Source organism: Pterocles gutturalis, unplaced genomic scaffold (genome assembly GCF_000699245.1).
Source record: "Pterocles gutturalis isolate BGI_N339 unplaced genomic scaffold, ASM69924v1 scaffold6901, whole genome shotgun sequence".
Taxonomy (NCBI): Eukaryota; Metazoa; Chordata; class Aves; order Pterocliformes; family Pteroclidae; genus Pterocles; species Pterocles gutturalis.
In genome coordinates this window covers 18,871-38,416 of record NW_010105317.1, presented here as the reverse complement: position 1 = coordinate 38,416, position 19,546 = coordinate 18,871, and the positions used below count along the sequence as shown (strand labels likewise).

Genomic DNA, 19,546 nt, shown 5'->3' with positions numbered 1-19,546 from the left:
CAGATCAGTTGAAATTAAGTGATGTACAGCAGATGCATTTATTAATGTATTTTACTTCCTCTCTGTGAATAAAAAGACAAAAATAGCTACACCTTGATAGATGTTTAGGTCTTGCCAGATGGACCTCAGGATGCATAGTTCTTTAACTTGACTCATAATCCTTCATATTCCTTTGACATTTTAGCAGGATTTTTCTTGTCCGTATGGTATTTCCAAAGGAGCTAATCACAGAAGATCTGGAAAGTCATCTTCCCTCCATTTACTTTGTTTGACAAAGGTGGCTGTCATCCTAAACAAAGAAAGGAGTACACAGTTGTACACTCAAACCTAAAGAGCTCAGTTTATCAATAGCATTCTCTCTGGGGTGCTTTTTTCTTCTTAAAAAAAAAAAAAGTCCTTGCTAAGTAGGATTAAAATAATGTGAAGAATATATTCATGTCCACTCTAGCCTCAGCTTCAATAATTTAAAAAATAGATCTGTGCATAATATATTTCCTGTTATTTCAAGCCACAAATTCCTTGGAACAATAATAAAATGGCTGAAGTTATTTTTGAAGGTGAGGGTGTTAACTGGCTACAGACTGCACTCAGATACCCTTTTGACATCATATGTATGATTTTCTACTTGAATGAAAAAGATGTAATTTTCGAGAACCCAGATGGTGTACTTAATGTTAAAGAAATAAATATGTTAGCAGTTTCTAGCCATATTCAGATTGCAAACTGCCTAATCAAGAAAAAATAGCTATAAAAGAATGAGAGATTGTATTGATATTATTTGACTTGCTTTTTTTCCACTTTTGTGGAAAACAAAGTGAAATATTTCCACTTTTTTTTTTCATTGAAACTGTGTAGAACACATTCTCTTCATGATTTGCCCTTAAGTTTTTAATAATGTTTTTGCATCTTTGCCTTGTAGTTCTCTTGTTGTAGGAAGAAATTATGCTCATAATGTCTAGAGCAGAGTCCATCACAAGGAAAACCTAGTAAAAAAAGAGCAATTCTATTTTACACTGAATATATCCAGGTAGCCTGAATAAATATTCACGTACTTGATTTAAAGGAAGGTAGATTTTAAGAGGGATATATTTTTTTTTTTTTTTTTAGCCTACAGTCCAGAAGACTCTGAATTCATTAAATTTTTAAATTTCACAGGATCATATCAGTATAATGTCCCAGAGTCTTTGCCAGTGGCTTCTGTGGTGGCCAGAATAAAAGCTGCAGATGCAGATGTGGGACCTAATGCTGAAATGGAGTACAAGATTGTGGATGGTGATGGTTTGGGAGTATTCAAAATTTCTGTCGACAAAGACACCCAGGAGGGAATCATAACAATTCAAAAGGTGAGACTGATTTTTCTCACTGATTCTGTTTGGATCTGTGCAAGAAGAGAGCAGGTAATGAGAGTATGACCTTTTGTTCCCAAGAGCCTTATTGGTTGTAAAAATTTCCATTGGTGTTGTTCTTCTTGACTTCAGGGTGTGCATGTGTATGTGTGTGATTTTGAGCTTTTTAATTAATTATACAGAAAATTCTTGTGGGTTTTCTTGGCAATAGCTGTATTGTTTTGATGAGGGTTTTTTAAAGCTCCTGCACATACAAGTTCGGATCCGAATCTAAGTTTTAGTCTCATTTGTCCAAGTATTAAAGAGAAAATGTGAAAATATATCTTACAGTAAAAATGCAAGCTCCAAATACAAAATGGATCCCAAATGTAATTAAAAAAAACCCCAAAAATTTAATTATCTTTGGCTGATGTTTTTCTGTTCAGAAGGCACACATTAATAACATTATGTATCAGTAAGAACAGTTGTTTTACAAGATAATATCTTATAAAAAATATTTCAAAAAAATATTTAAAGAAATCTTTTTTCTTCTTTGCTTTCTATATGCAGTTAGAAAACTAACATTTTAAAATTGAAAAATCGTGTTTACATAAAAATATTAAAGCTCAGCATTCGTACTTTGCTGCAACACATTTTAAAGAGTATCCTTTTACAAAATAACAGTGAGATGAAATATTTTGCAAGAAATTTAAATTTTGAGAACAGGTAAAAACCCAACACCTTAGACAAAAGAATCTCTTCTCATATAGTTTCATACTCTTAAGATGTGAGTGCTTAGCAATGACAATACTGAAACTATGACCCTAACTCTGTTAAGCACTTTAATACTCCCTAAAATGTGGGAATGACTTGGCATTTTAGTGTATGTGTAAGTATGTTCCTGAACAATGACCTATGTTTGTAGTTAATATGATTCCACAACAGGTTTTTCTTCCCTGTATACTTTTTCATCTGTATAAACTTCACCTAACAGTTGTGGGGGGTTTTTTTGGCTTTTGGGTTGTTTTTTTTTTTTCATCCTCTGGTGCATCAATTCCTTTCTAAAGCAATATAAAACTTCAGTAACATTCCTTTTTTGAAATAAGTTAATACTGCATGATGTTGCAAAGCAGTGAGAGAATTCTCTGATACCCTGAACACCTGATGAGAGCTGGTAAGCATCCAGAGATGTCACAGCAAATGGAGGATGTTCAGCACCCTTGAAAGATCAGGCTCTAATATGTGTAATGTGAATTGTCTTTTTTCAAGGCAAAAACATCCATCTTAGGCTTCTTGCAAACTGGGCTAATTTCTGCTTCGCACATTTGAAATACAAGTGATGAAAGTTAGTCGTCTCTTTCTTCAACAGCATGATTCAGTGTGGCTCCTTCAGTTTGCTCATTTAAGGTTTTTGAGCAAAGGTCTGGAAGAAATATGCCTATCCTAGAGAAAGAACATGTATCAGTGCCACAGTGAGCAACACTGAATCAATTGGGGGCTTCAGCGATCTAATTTGAGAACTGATGAGTTAATCTTAATTTTTAGTATGCTCTTGTAGTCATGGCGTTTGTTCCTGGAATATCCTGATTCCAGTGTTGTACAGTGGACCAAATAACTGGCATTTATTATTTCTATAATCATTTTAGCTAGGGAGCTGAACTGGACTTTTCAGTACTGAACATTTATCCTGAGAAGTGCTCTATGAAATAGCTATTGGACTACATTAAAAAGGCTACAAAAGTTTGACCTGATGAAATGCTCCAATTTGCTAACAATTTTTAAACCTAGATGCTGCTATATTTTGACACAAGAACTCAGACTTTTTTCTCTGCAGCATTAGACCTTTTCTCTCATTTTCCTACTGTTGTCGACTTTCTTTCCTCTACCATACCCAAAGGTGAATCCCCATGCTGAGGGGCATCTCCCAAACCTGTGGACACCCTTAGCTCTTCATTTGGACTCCAGGAAACTTGGTGCCTTGCCCAGGGCTGAAAGATCCTCCCTGCCAACCCTGCAGAGAACATTGATTGGGTAGGAGGGAAGAAAGTAAGTGAAAAGCCCAAGCACAATGGCTAACAGGCAGCTGCACCTTGTTCTTCTCTGGAGAACAAGTACAAAGAAGACCACTAATGACAACGTATGCAGGTTAAATGGGCTTCAGCCACCAAGCTTTACCTGCCAGATCACAATGGCATGAGGCAGAGGTTATTCTTGCATGATAATGTGTGCTTGTTAGTAAGGAATCAGGGAAGAAATTAAATCTGTAGCCTGGAATCTACCCAAACATTTTACTATCCAGCACATAAGATTCTTCACACCTCTGAGTGCAATTAGCTTTCTCTTTTTCATGCCCCTGAAATCAGCTGAGGCATTAAGAAACAGGTCGGCCTCCAAACACATGCCCATCATTTTAACCTTGTGTGTATTTATATGCTCAGATGACATGTCTGTGCACACATCCAGCAGTAAAATGCCAAAGTAAAGATGTCTGGAAAGGCACGCTTTGGTTCTAAATGCAAATGCATTCTTTAGCTTTGCATACTTTTGCTGCAATTGTACATACAAATCAGCAGGCTAAGCATGAAAATCACTGCCAGTATCTCTGAGCAGCGGAAAGCACTGCTCCGTTAATTTTGGTGCTGGGTGTTATTGAGAAAGTTTGGCACCTTGTAAGTGGAGTTCCATACACAAACAGGATTTTACGTTCTGTTTTCAGAAGGATAACCATTTTGAGACAATTTGAAAGTTGACTTCCTCACTAAAAACTAAGACTTTTTAAACACATAAGGATCATCTAGTAAAAAAAAAAAAAAAAAAAAAAAAAAGTTTTTTGTAAAAAAAAAAGAAATCGAGAAGTGAGATTTAAGAATTCAGTGAGCAAAGCAGGATTTTTGTGTGCTCCAAGTAGATGGAATGTAAAAGAAAATGCACAAGGATCAGCACAAATTGCAAAGAAATTATTTTTATAGATAAATTCAGGAAAATGAACTTTTTTAAAAAAGAGAGATACCAAGACTTGTGATATTAGAAAGAGAAAAATGCATGGTTAGGTATTTCCCAAGATTATTTATGTATAATGGACTTGACTAATACTTATATTGATTTGAAAGGTGGTAAAATTGGTGAATGAGATTTGGATGTGTTTAATTTTTGGTTTGTTTTTTCCATGCACATGTGAACACATTTATTCTCTGCACCCTATGACACAGAGACTTCAAAACATCAAAAGTCATCAGAAAAAAAAAGTCATGGTTTTGCTCTAACAGTGATATTCATAGAATATGGAGTGTATTCTTCCTTCTTTTATATCTCTTCTTCATTCATAAATCCAGATATCTTTTTGGCTTGCAAGGTTTATTCAGGATGGATTTGTCTCTACACAGTTTGGGAACAGTGCTATTTTTCAAGTAGTAGTAGTAGTTCTGCTCATAGTTTTTATAGCCATGGCAGAACTGGGGATTACGTGTTCCTGAACATGCTAGTACAGTTGCTGCCTAGTACCTAATGTCAGTGTATACCAGCTACCTCAGTTCAAGGTAATATTTTGACAGTAGGCTGGTACTCTTATAATAGTCCCTTCACCATATGGAATCAGATGGGGGAGGAATACTTTCTCTGTGTTTTCATCCACTTGGTCTTTAACCCTCCAGAAACTAAAGAGTAGGATTGTGCTACCTTATGCGGCACAACTAAGGAGCATGCATGCTGTACCACTGTACAATATTTGCTGATATATGTTTTTTCACATACTTGTGACACCTTATTTTCTTTTGCCCTTGTTAGTATGTTTGAATCAGGATTAAATGAATGAAATGTGAAGTTCATGTATTCCAGCAAGTTGCTTATGTTCATTCCAGAAAAAAACAAAAAACAAAAAAACAACAAACAAAACAAAACCCCACCTTTTTCAAGATATTCTTTGGGACAAGGACTAATTTTGCTCATGAATTTATGGCTTAAATAGTAACAAGAGTTTAAATCTGGGTAGAATTAATTTTTTTGTGAGATCAGTGAAGCTAGAATTTCATCTTATGACAGGAGCTAGTAAAACCAGTATTGAACTATTTACTTGGTTATTGTCACTAAAAAATAAAGTCTACCTTTTTCTGCAGTACATTAAGTGAATTCGTTGACTTAATTAATGTGCAAGCATTTTTTCCAGCATCTATCTAACATGGTATATAAGAGTGTGTAAGTTGTTTTTAGGATGCCATGCTTTGTTTCCAACCTGCAATAGGATCTGAAAAACTTTATTTTCCAGTAGCTGGTATAATCAAGTGAATGAGACCCATAAGCACAGTTCAGAGTGGTATTCTCAGCTAACAGGAAGAGTGGGAAAGTGGTGGGAAACTAGTGGGGATATTTTCCTGCAACCTGCTATGTTCGTGCAATTGGTTGGCTAGTAGTTTCAAGTCACCATGGAAACCTTCCCATTTTTTTCTTTTCCCACTTTCTCTTTTATTAAATAATAATAAATAAATTAAAAGTTCTCACTTGTCAAATGAAACTGAAGAAAGCTCGCTCTTTATTTTTATCCGGTACAGAGCAGTCTAAACATACCACCTACTCAAACTTTGTGCTAGAGTTCTGATGTTGCAAATAATGGGAGAGTTTGGCTATTCTCCATCCCATACGCACACTCTGTAGTGAATGCCTAGATAAAGCTAAATTAGATTTCTAAGTTACTTTTAACCAGGATTTAGGAAAACATCCATCTTAGGTAATCTTTCAAGAAAAATAAAAATGTCTTGTACAGTTTTTGAAAGAGAATTGGACATTTATATTTCTTAGAAGTATTTGAAAATTTTATCCTGGTTCACACTGTGATTCAGTTCTCCATCTGTAGAGTAGAATCAATTCCTTCCTGTGGTTCATTTGTAATTTACATTCTGCTATCAATGTTCTGTTAGTAACAACTCAGATTATTTGCATAGCTACATTTCACAGTGGTGAGGGTATTTGGAAGGAAAGTGTAATTTTTCTGAATATATTGGAGTTTAAAAAAATGTGTTGGATTTGTCTCTGCAGTAGCAACCTTAGAACTGAAGAAACGTTTGTGGAAGTGAATGATGATTCAGTCATTTAATACTGCAAATGCTGAAGTGTCCATGCAAACCTGTGTGTGTACAATTTCAAAGTGAATTCGTGTTGACTCTTCACAGAATCTTGGTTGTAATACACATTAATGGAATCTTGGCTTAACTTTCCAAGCAAAATGCATAGACAAGACCATATTGTTTGTAGTTTCTCAAGCATTATTCCTAAAAATAGTGTACTGAAAAAGGCATCATATAAGTACAGATCTCACTTTATTCACAAAGTTGCAGGCTATAGTTAGATTTCAGTAATAATAATAGCTTAGTAGCAAAACATCTTAAGATAAAAACCTGATAGATGATCTGTATCCACCTGCACCTTTATCAAATACTTGGTGATTAAAGTAGTAATAGTAATTTAATAATAAAAAGGCTGGAAGGTTTATTTTTATTATATGTATCATATGTGACTTTTTGGAAGGTTGTGAGATCTGATTCAAGCCATTTTGAAGCCTGTGGAGATATTCTAGTGAACTTTCAACAAAAAAAAAAAAAAAAAAAAAAGCCTGAAGACTTTATAGAGGGAGGGTTGTCTTATCTTACTGTAGCAAGTGACAAGCATTAAGAAGATTTCCCATGATACAGTTCTTCCTCACTTTGCCTTCATTTCTCCCCCCAATACACAGCCCTACCAGCAATATCACCAACCAATTTGAATACTAAAGGGAAAAATGTGAAAATAGTATTGCAAAGTATTTCCTCATAGAGACTGAGTGACAAGAGATTATTCTAAAACCTGAGTTCCTTCTAAGAGTAATACTGGCAATTATAAAAATGGGGGGTTATGTGTAAGCTTTTGAGTGAAAAGCTATCTTTCTGTTACTGTTCACATTTTACTTTTTTTTTTTTTTTCAGATAGAAAATTTTCTTTCAATTCTATATCAGAGTTTACAATGTAAGGACTTGAGGCTTCCATGGTTCCTTTGAGAGATAAAGTGCATTTGTTTGATGTACTGCAGTTTTCAGTATAAAACCTCAACTGGGCTTAAAAATGGGATTTTTTGTCTCTGAAAAGTACATTATTGCAAAGTTACCATAAAATAAAAAATGAACATTACAAAAATGGGCTTCCTGTGAGTCATATGCAGCCTCTGTAATATAGATCACTTGTTTTGTAATTTTCTTCAGACATGATAAAATTCTTACCCCTTAAAAGAAGAAAAAAATGAAAAGGAAGAAAGAAGGAAAGAACTACCTTACAAATCCCCAAATGAGAGAAAGATGAATGGATCCTGCACAGGGTCTAATCAGATAACACTAATGCACAGATATTAATGAAGCTGTCAAACTCTATTCACTGTACTGAAGGACTGAAGTATACGTTGTCCATTTAACCTTCAACACTGATGTAGTGATTTGTAGTCTGTTGACTTGGTATTCCATTATTGGAATCTTGTGCTTTTGTTACAGCAGGAAATAATGAAGACATGATCCGAAGGCCAGTTAAATAATGGTCTCTGTATAACAGACATAAGTGATAATTAGATAAGAAGAAACAAAAAAAGGAAATCTTTTCAGTTCACTTTTTTGGTCTTTCATTACTGTCTGTAGTATGTACTGTCTTCATTGTATTATCTACAAATTGTTGAAACATTCCACCAGGTCAAGAACTCTTGCATACTACTCATATCTTAGAGATTTTGTTTATTTTCCGAGATCATATTTGCCTCGAAACCTGGTACCTATATATTCCCCATAGGATCTGAGGGATGTGTATCTTACGGGAACAGACTGAGGAGGGTGACTGTAGCTTTTGTAGACACTGTCACACCCCATGGGAGACAGACTCTGCTACAAAGAACTAAAATAAAACAATATTACTGTCCCTGTATAAGACAATACCATTTGATGTTGTAAAACCCCTTTGCCAATCCATACTTCCCTTCTTCTAAACACCATCTGTGCCCCACTGTATATGTACATAAGTTATTTTTTTTTAATTTATTTATTCTTCATTAACAAGAACCCTTATAGATTTTGGAAATGATCAGCAGCATTGGTTACCAGGAGATATCTGAGGGAATCCTAGGGCAAGATTCATGTTGCTGAAAGCAGATGTTTATTCCTTACAGTTATTGAAACTCTCTTACTAGTGACTGGTGAAAAACACACATTCATAAGTAGACCAGATTATTTCTTCCTTAGAAGAATTTTGCTACACTCACAGTAAGCACCATATAGTGATTTTCTCAGATGTGTATGGCTAAGTTGGAGAACGTGAAACCTGCTCTTAATAAGCAGCCTGCTTAGAATAAACATCTACACCATCATTAGCTTTTCATTCTTTTCTATGAGGAAATACTTTTGTAATGAAAATGGGGTTTTTTGTATTCCCTACTAGTCTAACACTCCTGTAATACAGTCAGATAAAGAATGATCTCTTTCTACATTACACGAATGAAATATGGTGATTTAAAAATGTGTGTGAACCCTTGTGATAAACATTCACATGGAAAATACATGTTTTTATGATGTCAATTATAAAAGTTCTGATTTAGTCGTCTTTTTCCGGTAAAGAAACATGGGAATGTTTTAAAAAAAATAATTTAAATAATATTTCTTCATTGTTATGTTCTTCTATTAAAATTTATACAGTTTGTCCAATTATGTATATTGTGCTCTATGCACTTTATTAAATCTGAACGTTCATAATCTTTTTATCATAGGATGACTGTGGTGTTGACGATAGTTTATCATAAGAAGCTATCTTCTCTTCAGTCTCATGATATATTTCAATGTGTTTGATTACGTATCACTGTAATCAAAATCATCCAATTTTAACAGATATCTCTGATTAATGAAAATGAATTAACCTTCCCTTTTCCACTGCATATTTTTTTTTTACATTCTGGATGAAAATATACCATTTGCTAAAGGCTTGCATTTTTGTTTTTGGTTGTTGTTGGTTTTTTTTTTTTTTTTTTAGTTCAACAAATCTCGGCCTTTTGTCTTTGACATTCTTTAGGTTATAATTTTTGGAAAATAATAAGACGTCTTAAGATATCTGTGTGGTTGGTTGTCTTCTCCTTAGCCTTGCTTCTCATCTAGTCATATCAGTTGCTTTATTGTTATCACCATAGAATGCAGTTTCTGAGACATTTTTCATCATCCTAACACCACATTACATTTGCATTATGGCTGTGATGTTTGCTTCATAGCACACATATTGTATTTTAAATATAAAAATAAAATTAAAAACAATTAAACATGCTTTAGTGATGAATGCTAACCACTTGTATCCAGTATAGTGACCAGTATCCAGACAACTGTTCTTTTATGGCATATCTGTGTTTGGAGAGGTATGGATACTACAGCTCTGATTCAGTGCAAGAAGTAAGCGCCTGCATAACATGAGGATGACATATATTCCCATTCGGATAATCCTTTTGCTGCCACATAGGTTTTATAAAAGTTCAATGCCTTTCTGAGTGTGATGTGTTGCAATTCATTTTTCATTTTTAAATCTAGACTGTTTACAGCTGTATTGTAACGTCAGCATAATCACTGACTTTAAGATGCTCATTTGGGATTTATCCTACTTTGACTCAATAGAGAACTTAGACCCTTGCATTTGTAGGTCAACAGATGTGTGTTTCACCTCTGCTGCTCCTCTGAGTGAGTACAGGAATATTTTGCAGATGCCGTCAGATTATTTTGCAAGCTCATTTCAGATACCTATGATGTATTCAGAATCAGAACTGCAGAAAAAACTTTTTAAATCTGTTTTATACACTTGGAATTATAGTTTGAAAAGACAGTTGAGTAACCAGAATGCAGTTTTAGAAATGCGTGGGTCTTCTAAGAATGCTGTTCTTAATGATTAAACTTGGAATTGCAAAGGAATAGTGAGCCGGGCATTTGGTGCAAGCTGACAAAGACTATAGATATAGGGTAAATAGTACTAATATGAATATGAAGCTTTCTTTCAATAGTTACCTGTGATAAGATGTTTTTTTACCTCCAAAATTGTTTTTCTTTATGGGACTGTCCACCAAATCACAGATATCCCATTAGTTGTGGGGGGTAATTTTTAATTCTAATGCAGTATTTATTCCAAAATAAACTATATTTTCATCAAACACAAGTAAAGCAGAATGAAGGTGGGAAAAAAATAACATGTATTTTGTTTAATAAGCAAAAGAAAACAAAACAAAACAATCTCCAGGCTGCATCTCAGTACAAAATATTGTCATGTAGACAATGTAGTTTAACCATTTACCACATTTTCCACACAAATTTATACAGAGTTTCATGTAATCATTGATTAGTCAGTCCCAATGCTATGCAAAAAAACCCCTCACAATTTTCTGAACGAGGTGCTTTCACTAGTGCATGGTATATTGAGTTCTTCTGTCTGGGTAGTATGGCACATTGTATTTGACATTAGCTTAGATAGAATATGAATAAGACAAAAAGAAGTAATGATTATTTCATTCACGGTGATGAAATAATGAGGGAGAATTTAGTCCTCACAGTAATCACATAAAGTTTAGCCATTAACTCAGAGAATTCTTGTTTCATTCAGAAACATTCATTTACCTTTACCGTTAAAGTCATTGGGGAATATGTACTAGCAAGACACTGCAAATAGTGTTTTGAGAAAGCTAAAAAACAAGCCATCAACTATGCTCTGCCAATGAAAAGCTGCATACAAATGGCAAAGTTTATTTTGTACTTACTGATAGCTTTAGGTGAAACAGTTTTGCAGCAACATCGTTGGATAATAAGTTTTCCAAATAACTTTACTTGTATAGGAGCTGGATTTTGAAGCTAAGACAAGCTATACCCTGAGGATAGAAGCAGCCAATATGCATGTTGACCCTCGCTTCCTGAGCCTGGGACCCTTCAGTGACATGACAACAGTGAAGATAATTGTAGAAGATGTTGATGAGCCACCTGTGTTTACTTCACGTTTGTACTCCATGGTGGTGTCTGAAGCAGCAAAGGTCAGCACTATCATTGGAACCGTAGCGGCTCATGATCCAGATGCCTCAAATAGTCCTGTCAGGTAATTATAAGATGTCTTAATTGTTTATTTATTTAACCTTTCTATTGAAGTTGTTCATTTTGTTGTGGGGTGTTTTTTGGTTACACTGAAAGCAATTAGTTAGCTTTTTTCTCTTGCAGAGGGAGATCAAGGTGTTCTAAGAGTTTGTATATTTTGACTTTCATACTCCTGAACTGCAGAACCCTTGAAAAAATATATTTAAATCTCAGTAAAACATTGAAGAAAATACATGATTTCAAGATTCCAAAGGAAAAAAACTCAACATATACTCATATTTATTTCTTTCTAAGTTTAGGAAGAGTCCTGTAACAAGTTATGTTCTTTTAGATCAACCAGGACCAAGACGTATATATATAATGTACATATATGTGCGTGTCCCTGTGTGTGTGCATAATGATTCATATGCTGTGTGTACTGTGCACAAGAATGTAATAGGTCCCACAGAAAAAGCATTAGAAAAAACTCTACGTGAGAGAAATGGATAGGACAAGACATGTCCTGCCCTAGTCAGGATGGTTATAGGCAATAATCTTTTTGGGTTTTGTAAATTCTGCTGCAGCCAAATATCTTCCATTCAAATGCAAAGAGATATGAACACTAGAGGTGCATGAAAACTGTCAAGGGCCTCTTCCTTTCTCTTCAGTGTGTGAAGAACCTGCAAGTCTTCCACAGTCTAATGTCCGGGGTAATACAGAAACCATAATAAAACACAAAGTATTGTTTTTGTGTTTGCCTGTATCTAAGGACAAAGCTCAAGGACAGAGGCTCACTGCCCAAGTTAAAATAGTAATGAGTTACTTGTTACTTTTCTTATGTGGAGTAATAATATTAATTGCCAAATGAACATGCAAAGGATCTAGACGGTAATACTTCTGACTCGGGAATTTTGTGAACTTAAACATCTACAGGAGGAGGAACACATATATAATTAAATATCAGTACTAAGTTTCATTTGTTATTATTAGAGCATACATAGAAAAGAACAGAAAAGAACTTCACAGGTACAGAATTGATTTGGATGTCACCTTTTTTGGTGATGTTAAATTTTTACTTTCGTGCATTCAAGATGAATTTGGGACTCTAGTGTAGCTCTGTACTTTCTAAAGCAGCAATCTTAAGTTGTAAAAATAAAACATATATTTCACTCCTACATGTGACATGTTTACTCTCTCTCGTTATATATTTGCAACATATGCAAAATGGCTGATTGCTATTATGCATAAGAAAGTCCTAGATGGATGGTTGGCATGGATTTACTTGTGAAATTTGTCTTTGCTGAGCTCTTTCTTTGCTGTGGCAGTGTTTTCTGGCACTGATGTTAGCATCTGGTGTATAATATCTGGTTTAGCAGAATCATGTAGAATAGGATCAAATCCAGTTCCATAAATGCAGTCCATTCTCAGAATGCTTTTGGCTCCTGTGTAAACATTAGGATGAGTTTATTGGCCTTGATCTGGTTATTTTTTACAATTCTAACATGAAAAATAGTTATATCTTGAAGATTTCATCTGCTTCAAAGTTGTTTGGAAGTTGAGAGGGAGGAAAAAGAAAAATAGTGAAGGTTTATCAGGGGTACTGACAGATCATGTAATTTAAAGCTGTCCTGCATCTTCTATGATATACATCAGAGCCAGATTCACCTAACATTCAAATGTGTTAAGGAGGATTAATGCATAATACTTTTCATGATCTACTTGAGAAGTTTAAATTATTAATCTATAAATAAGTATTCTAAATTCCAAACATTGGGTTATATTGATATTGATTAAAAATTAGATTTGTTATAATTCAGAAAATGTTGAAATTAGAAGATCACAAGTAATTAAAAGCTTGTCAATACAGGGGGGAAAGTAATAAACATTTTGAAAGTAAGAGGTTATCTTGTACGGACATGAGAACTATTGATGTTCGAACTAGCTTAAATAAAGGATTTAAAACTCCTGCAGCTCAAAGATTTTCAAGTATTAACGGCTGCAAGGAATTAAAGGATTAAAAGTATTTAAAATAGGTTTTTTTAGAATTTGAATATGGATACAATGCTTGGAAATAGATTAAGGGAAACTGCTTGCTTCCTATGCATAAAAATTATTTTTCTTCTTGTTTCATAAGAATCTGTCATCCAATTTTTATAAGTTGTTTGTTTTCCCTTCCTTCTTTCCTTTCTTCCTTCCTTCCTTCCTTCCTGTCTCCCTCCCTCCCTTCTTCCTTTTCATTGCTTTTTATTTTTTTCTTACTTTCTTTTCTTTTTTGTCTTTCTCATCTCTCTCCTCCTTCTCCTCCTTCTCCTCCTTCTCTTCCTTCTCCTTCTCCTTCTCCTTCTTCTCTCACTTTCTTTGTTATTATTTTTTTTAAAGGTCTTTAGCTCTTCAAGTTGCATAGTGATAGTATTAATAATTGGGAAATCTAAGGACTGGCAGGAGACTGAATCCTAGCTAGAGGGTCTGCCAAGATTGACTACATGGCAGAGGTGGCAGGCATAGTCTCATAGGGAAACTTGCCAGCCACTAAACAGCTGAAGAGTACTGCTGACCAAATAAAGAACAGTGCTGGCATGAAATAAAGCAAAAAATGAACTACAGTTAACATAAAATGAGGAAAAAAAGTGAAAGAGGAAGAGCCTTAATCCATGAAAACTGCTGTTACTGCTGTTGTTACAACTCCTTACTCCATTCTCTCTCTCAGTGTGACCTTATGGTAAAACTATTCTAAATATGTAACAAGTCTCTGTCCTAAGATATTGGAGACAAGAGATAGAGATAAAAACACAGTGATACAACAAAGTAGAAGCTGCTATATTATAACACAGAACAAACAAATAGTGTCAGAAGATTATTATATCTGGGAAATCCTGATTTTTTAGCTGTCTTCCATAACTCTTTCCTTCCACATTGTTCAAATGATTTGGTTAATGTTATTTCAATAGTCTAGTATATCATCAGTGTGACAGTAATTGTAATGATCACACTTGGTCCAATTTGGACATTTTAATTCATCCCAAGTGTAGGTAAGTGCTCTGGAGCACCTACTTGATCTGAATGACAGTGCAAGTATCTGACCCAGTATTAAATTGAATGTCAAGAATATTCCAGTTGTAAATCTAAATCTGCCTAAGCAACTGTCCCTTTCTCTCAAAAGGGTTATAAGCAAAACACCCACAGGCATTTTGACCTTTTCTCTTATTCTGTTTTCTGTTTTCTAAGGAGCCAATTTTGTGTTCCTAAAGCAAATTTGGAGGTAAAAGATATGTTAAGCCAAAGTGTTAAGGGCATGAGCCTGTGTTTGTCTAATGACAGTAAAGCACTGGGAGCTGACAGTGATGACATGCAATCCCTTGACCTATTCAGCATCATCTCTCTTTTTTTTCCCTTCCCCTGCATATCTGGGTGACTCAGGGGTCTTCTGCAGGTTATAGAAAGCTCTGTGCTTAGGCTGCCAGCCCCCATGGGAGCAGTGCCTGGCTGGTACAGCCATGTAGCAAACTTCCAACTCACCTTCTCCATTGCTGGGGTTCAGGAGGATGCTATTCCATTAAATAAATTGAAGTTAGGCTTACAGCAGTGAGGAAGGAAGAAAAGATAGGGGGATACCTACAACCTCACTTAAGAGGACACTGTGGGAATGGAGACACCAATGTCAGCACAGGTCACAGTGTAACACTCTTGCCTTTGCATACAGCTTTTCTTTTCTTTTTTTCACCCCAGAGAAACTGGACAAAACAAAGCTCGAAACGGGGAAACAGTGGAAACTCTTTCTCTCTAATAACAAATCAATGAACCATTTTTACAAGCTGTAATTGAACATAAATCAAAAGTTTTCTTTCATCCTTCACCTAGGTACTCGATAGATCGAAACACAGACCTGGAGAGGTATTTCAATATTGATGCCAACAGTGGAGTCATTACAACTGCCAAATCTTTGGACAGGGAAACTAATGCTGTTCATAATATCACAGTTTTGGCCATGGAGAGTCGTAAGTAACAATTTAAAGATTTTATTGGATGTTTATGTGTAAAACTTCAGGCTTGGTTGTGATCAGCTGCATTGAAAGAAATGATGACAGTTTCAAATCATGACAGATAAAAATAACTTCTTAATGTAAAATAAATCTGTGTGATAAAAATTAAGAAATACAACATAAGAAGTATTTGCTCTTTCCTTTGCCTCACACCTTGTGCAGTCTTTTGACTTCTGAAAAGTGCAAAGGAAGATGAAATATGCTAAGTCAGCAGTCTTAGAGGAAAAGTGATATGGAGTATAGAGGAGACCAGTTATCCCATCTTGGTGATGGCACTGACTTAGAGTTGATTGCTGTTGGTCAACCACAACATTCTCAAAATATATGAAAGAAAGGGGATGTGAGTGCTTGTGTGGTTTCAGTTTCCTGACTCTAAGGTAAGACTGTAAAGGATATTTTGTACTTGGTATCTTTTCTGGTGTAAGAGGAAAAGTGGTGGAAGAATCAAACCCTTCAAGTCCATACAACAAGAATTCTGTTAATGTAAGTTTAAACCTAGACTTGTTCAGCTCTGTATACATTCTGTGAAAAACTATATATTTTTGCCTTTATATTTGAAGATTTTATTTCTTCAAATTTCATCCCTATTACTACTCTCTTGGGCTGTGATAATGAAAGAGTTATCAGTTCTCTGGCCTGCTATTTTAAAAATCCTCACTTCTTGCTTTCAGTGAGGTTAATTTAATGTTTAACCTGAAAAAAGCTAACATTTATCATTTAGTGTCTGTATGAACTTATCTTGTATTCTCAGGAGCAGAATTTTGGTCTAGGAGGCCAGCATGGAAACCAAAAATTTTCCTGGGCAGTAAGAAAAGTGACAAGGTAGCCAAGGGGTGTACCTAACACAAGTGACAGTCTAGGAGAACAAATAATGTCTTACAATGCTTTAATTTATGTTCATGGCCTGTTTTGTTTTCAATAAGCTTAGATCAGCAGAGGAGAAAGTTGGTGTCAAAATTGCTTACTCCTCTGATATTTCACATGTGCAATAAAAAAACCAAATCACTGTGTGATATACATTTGAATGCATTGTTTTAGATACTTATAATATTTACTAAAATGTGGTTACAATACCCCATAAAAAGGGTAAGTACATATCTGAAGATTTGGACAGTTTTTCATCCTGCCCTGCTCTGTCACTAATATCACCACTTGTGGTGAAACAATAATGCAAACTCTCTTTTCCCTGCTCCAAAACAGAAGTGTTATTTAGCAAAATAAGCATAGCACACACTGATGTCCTTTATGCTTTGTCTAAAATATCTACTGTTTAAGATTAAGTGATGACACTGGACCCTGAACAGGTGCATATTTTAGCTAGAGATGTACATCAGTTTAAGAGTGTGATTCATATTTAAGGTGTTCAACATATTAATGACAGTGCTGAAATACTTGGTTGTTTGTGCACTTTAAATACTTTGCGATTTTCTTGGGAATACAGCTTCCTCTTTTTTCTGTTATACATAGCTAATGGGAATCTTTTTTAAACTTATTAATAGCCTGATCAATGTGAACTGCAACAAAAATTATTTAACCCATAATAACCATGCCATTCCCAATATGAATAGTGCTGTTCTGGCTAGCTATACTCCTTGGCAATGGTTTTACACCATCTTGTTCTTGTTCTTCCATACAGTGTGATTCAATACTGTGATTAGTCAGTTAGATTTTCAGTTTATACCTGAGAGTAAAATCTCAGTTTAATTGAAGTGTCTGGAAAACCTAAACCTTGTTTCCACTGGGTCCAGAAGATCAAGCTAAGAGCTTCCTTTGTCTTTCTGGGAGGGATAGTAATTGATTTGACATGTATATGCAAAATAAGAATGAAAATGAAAAATCTACTGGCCCAAAGAATAATTTGCAAGGAACTCTTCTTAATTGTTTTGTTGGCTTTTTTTTCCTATAGAAAATCCAGCACAGATTGGGAGAGGCTATGTAGCTATCACTATCCTTGACATCAATGACAATGCCCCTGAGTTTGCCATGGAATATGAGACAACTGTCTGTGAGAATGCTCAACCTGGTCAGGTATGGCTTGATAGTGTTTTGTGTTTATTTTTATCAGCTAGGCCGCCATTCCTTATGAAAGCCTGGCAGCTTTAAGGTAAAATATAATCAGCATATGCCAGTAACAATGACGCTTTGATGTGCAGCACAAGCAAATATTAATCAAATGCTAACATCTTCATCATACCTCTGAAGAGAAAAACTCCTGTAGAAAAATATTTGTTGAAAGTACTGGTAGAATCTCTGGCTTTCTTACTGATCTAACTGACACATTTTGCTAAACTCACCTAATTTTGTATAATATTAAGAATGCCTCCTTTCTCCTAATTTCACTGGGAAGTTGGAAGTCATAACATGGAAGTTATTCTGAGACTAAAGGCCTACCATTCCTAAAATGAGTACACAGTTTTATTTCCCTTAGAAACATAGGTCATAAGGTGACAACTTCACAAGGGAGATGTATTCCTACCGTACTTCCCAGTGTTTTTAACTCCTCAAATGTCTTCCATGTATTCCTAGACTCAACAAAAAGTATCTGGTGGTGTGTATCCTTGGTATGAAACCTGGACTTTTCTTCTCTACTTTGTAAGACCTCACCAAAAAAAAAAAAAAAAAAAAATTCTCATTCTGTCTTTTCTCTCCCAGAAAACTAGCACATGTTTCACCCACGTAGTTCCCACATATTCTCTGGGAGACTTTGCGTTTTCGTACCTTCTCCCAGAATATTGTCCTTCCTGTGGAAGATATTGTTTATTGCAAATTTCAAAATCACAGCGTAGTTTAAATCCATAACAGAGAACGTTGTGATTATTAGCTTGTGTTCATGAGAAACACAGAATATGCATGCTCTTGTTGGAGTACTTATTTGTTTTTGCTGTGATCTAGTCAGGTGTGGCAGCTCTGAGTATTCAGTCTTTATGGATTTTAAGCAATGGTGATGCTTCTTTTTAGAGATAGATTTAGACAGAATTTTAGAAAATAAAATCGGAAAAATTATTATAATAATAATAAATCTCAGAAAACATTAATATACTTATGACTTAGCTTTTTGTTTTTCATAGTATTAAAAAAATAAAAGTACATGAATTTAAATGCTCAAAAGCATAATCTTATTGCGATAGCTTACAACATTGATTGCAGACACTGATAAGCACATTAAGGACCATCTAGAAGATACACTTCTTCCACTGCTATGCAGCTTATACTCCAAGCCCTGGTGAATGACAGGACCTAACTTTCTCATAGGCCCTGCAGATCATTGCTTTTGGCCAATGAAGTTGGTATAGGGAAAGTAAAGAGGCAAGTCATGTTTTAGTTTTAATAGTATCTGTACATGCTCAGGAGATTAGAAAACCAAAATATAGTATGAGCAGGACTTAAAGGAGGGTTGAAACTTTGATGGGCAATAGAGGAGTTATACAATGTACATGTATTTATGCTTCTTACTGTTCTGAACAATGAAACCCCAATGTATCTCAAAACAGGTGATCCAGAAAATCAGTGCAATCGATAAAGATGACCCACCAAACGGCCATCAGTTCTACTTCAGTTTAACAGCAGAGGCAGCCAATAACCAGAATTTTACACTACAGGACAACAAAGGTGAGCATATTTTGTTTGTGTAAATATTCACCACTAACACCTTTCATTTTGAATATATCATGCTGGCTATGACCTGCATAAACTTATATTCTGGTAAGGACATAAATTAAACCACAATCAGCCTGCAAAATAGTTTTATCTGTAGATTATTTGTCAAGGGAATTAAACTTGTTTGAATCATTTAAAGCCTTGAGACAAACAGAGCACCTTCAAGACTTTTTTTTTTTTTTTTCCCCCAGAAGTCACTCTTCTCACATTTTTTCCTTGTATTTATAGGTTTTTGCCTAAATTAGATTTTACCTTGGGGCAGTGACTGAAAAACATCCAGGAATTCATGTTTTATTTATATAACTTAGGACTTAAAAAATAAGTGGACAGTAAGTCGAGAGGGGTTTTTTTTAATAAGAAAAACACATCTTTTCAGTATGTGTACCACCTATTGAAGAATGTTTTCGATAATAGATACTGCCTACAATATTTACGCAGACTTCTT

General features: G+C 35.0%; 1 protein-coding gene across 1 annotated transcript in view; it reads left to right on the top strand.

Moving 5' to 3' along the window:
• Positions 1-1,155: 1,155 nt before the first annotated feature.
• Positions 1,156-19,546, top strand: part of CDH7 (cadherin 7, type 2) — a gene marked incomplete at its 5' end in the record, with an annotated part of 29,345 nt that continues 10,954 nt past the window's right edge. The window contains 5 exons of the mRNA XM_010087343.1: positions 1,156-1,343; positions 11,176-11,429; positions 15,263-15,399; positions 17,351-17,472; positions 18,936-19,053. Coding sequence (XP_010085645.1) covers positions 1,156-1,343; positions 11,176-11,429; positions 15,263-15,399; positions 17,351-17,472; positions 18,936-19,053 — 819 coding nt within the window. The remainder of the gene's footprint in view (positions 1,344-11,175; positions 11,430-15,262; positions 15,400-17,350; positions 17,473-18,935; positions 19,054-19,546) is intronic.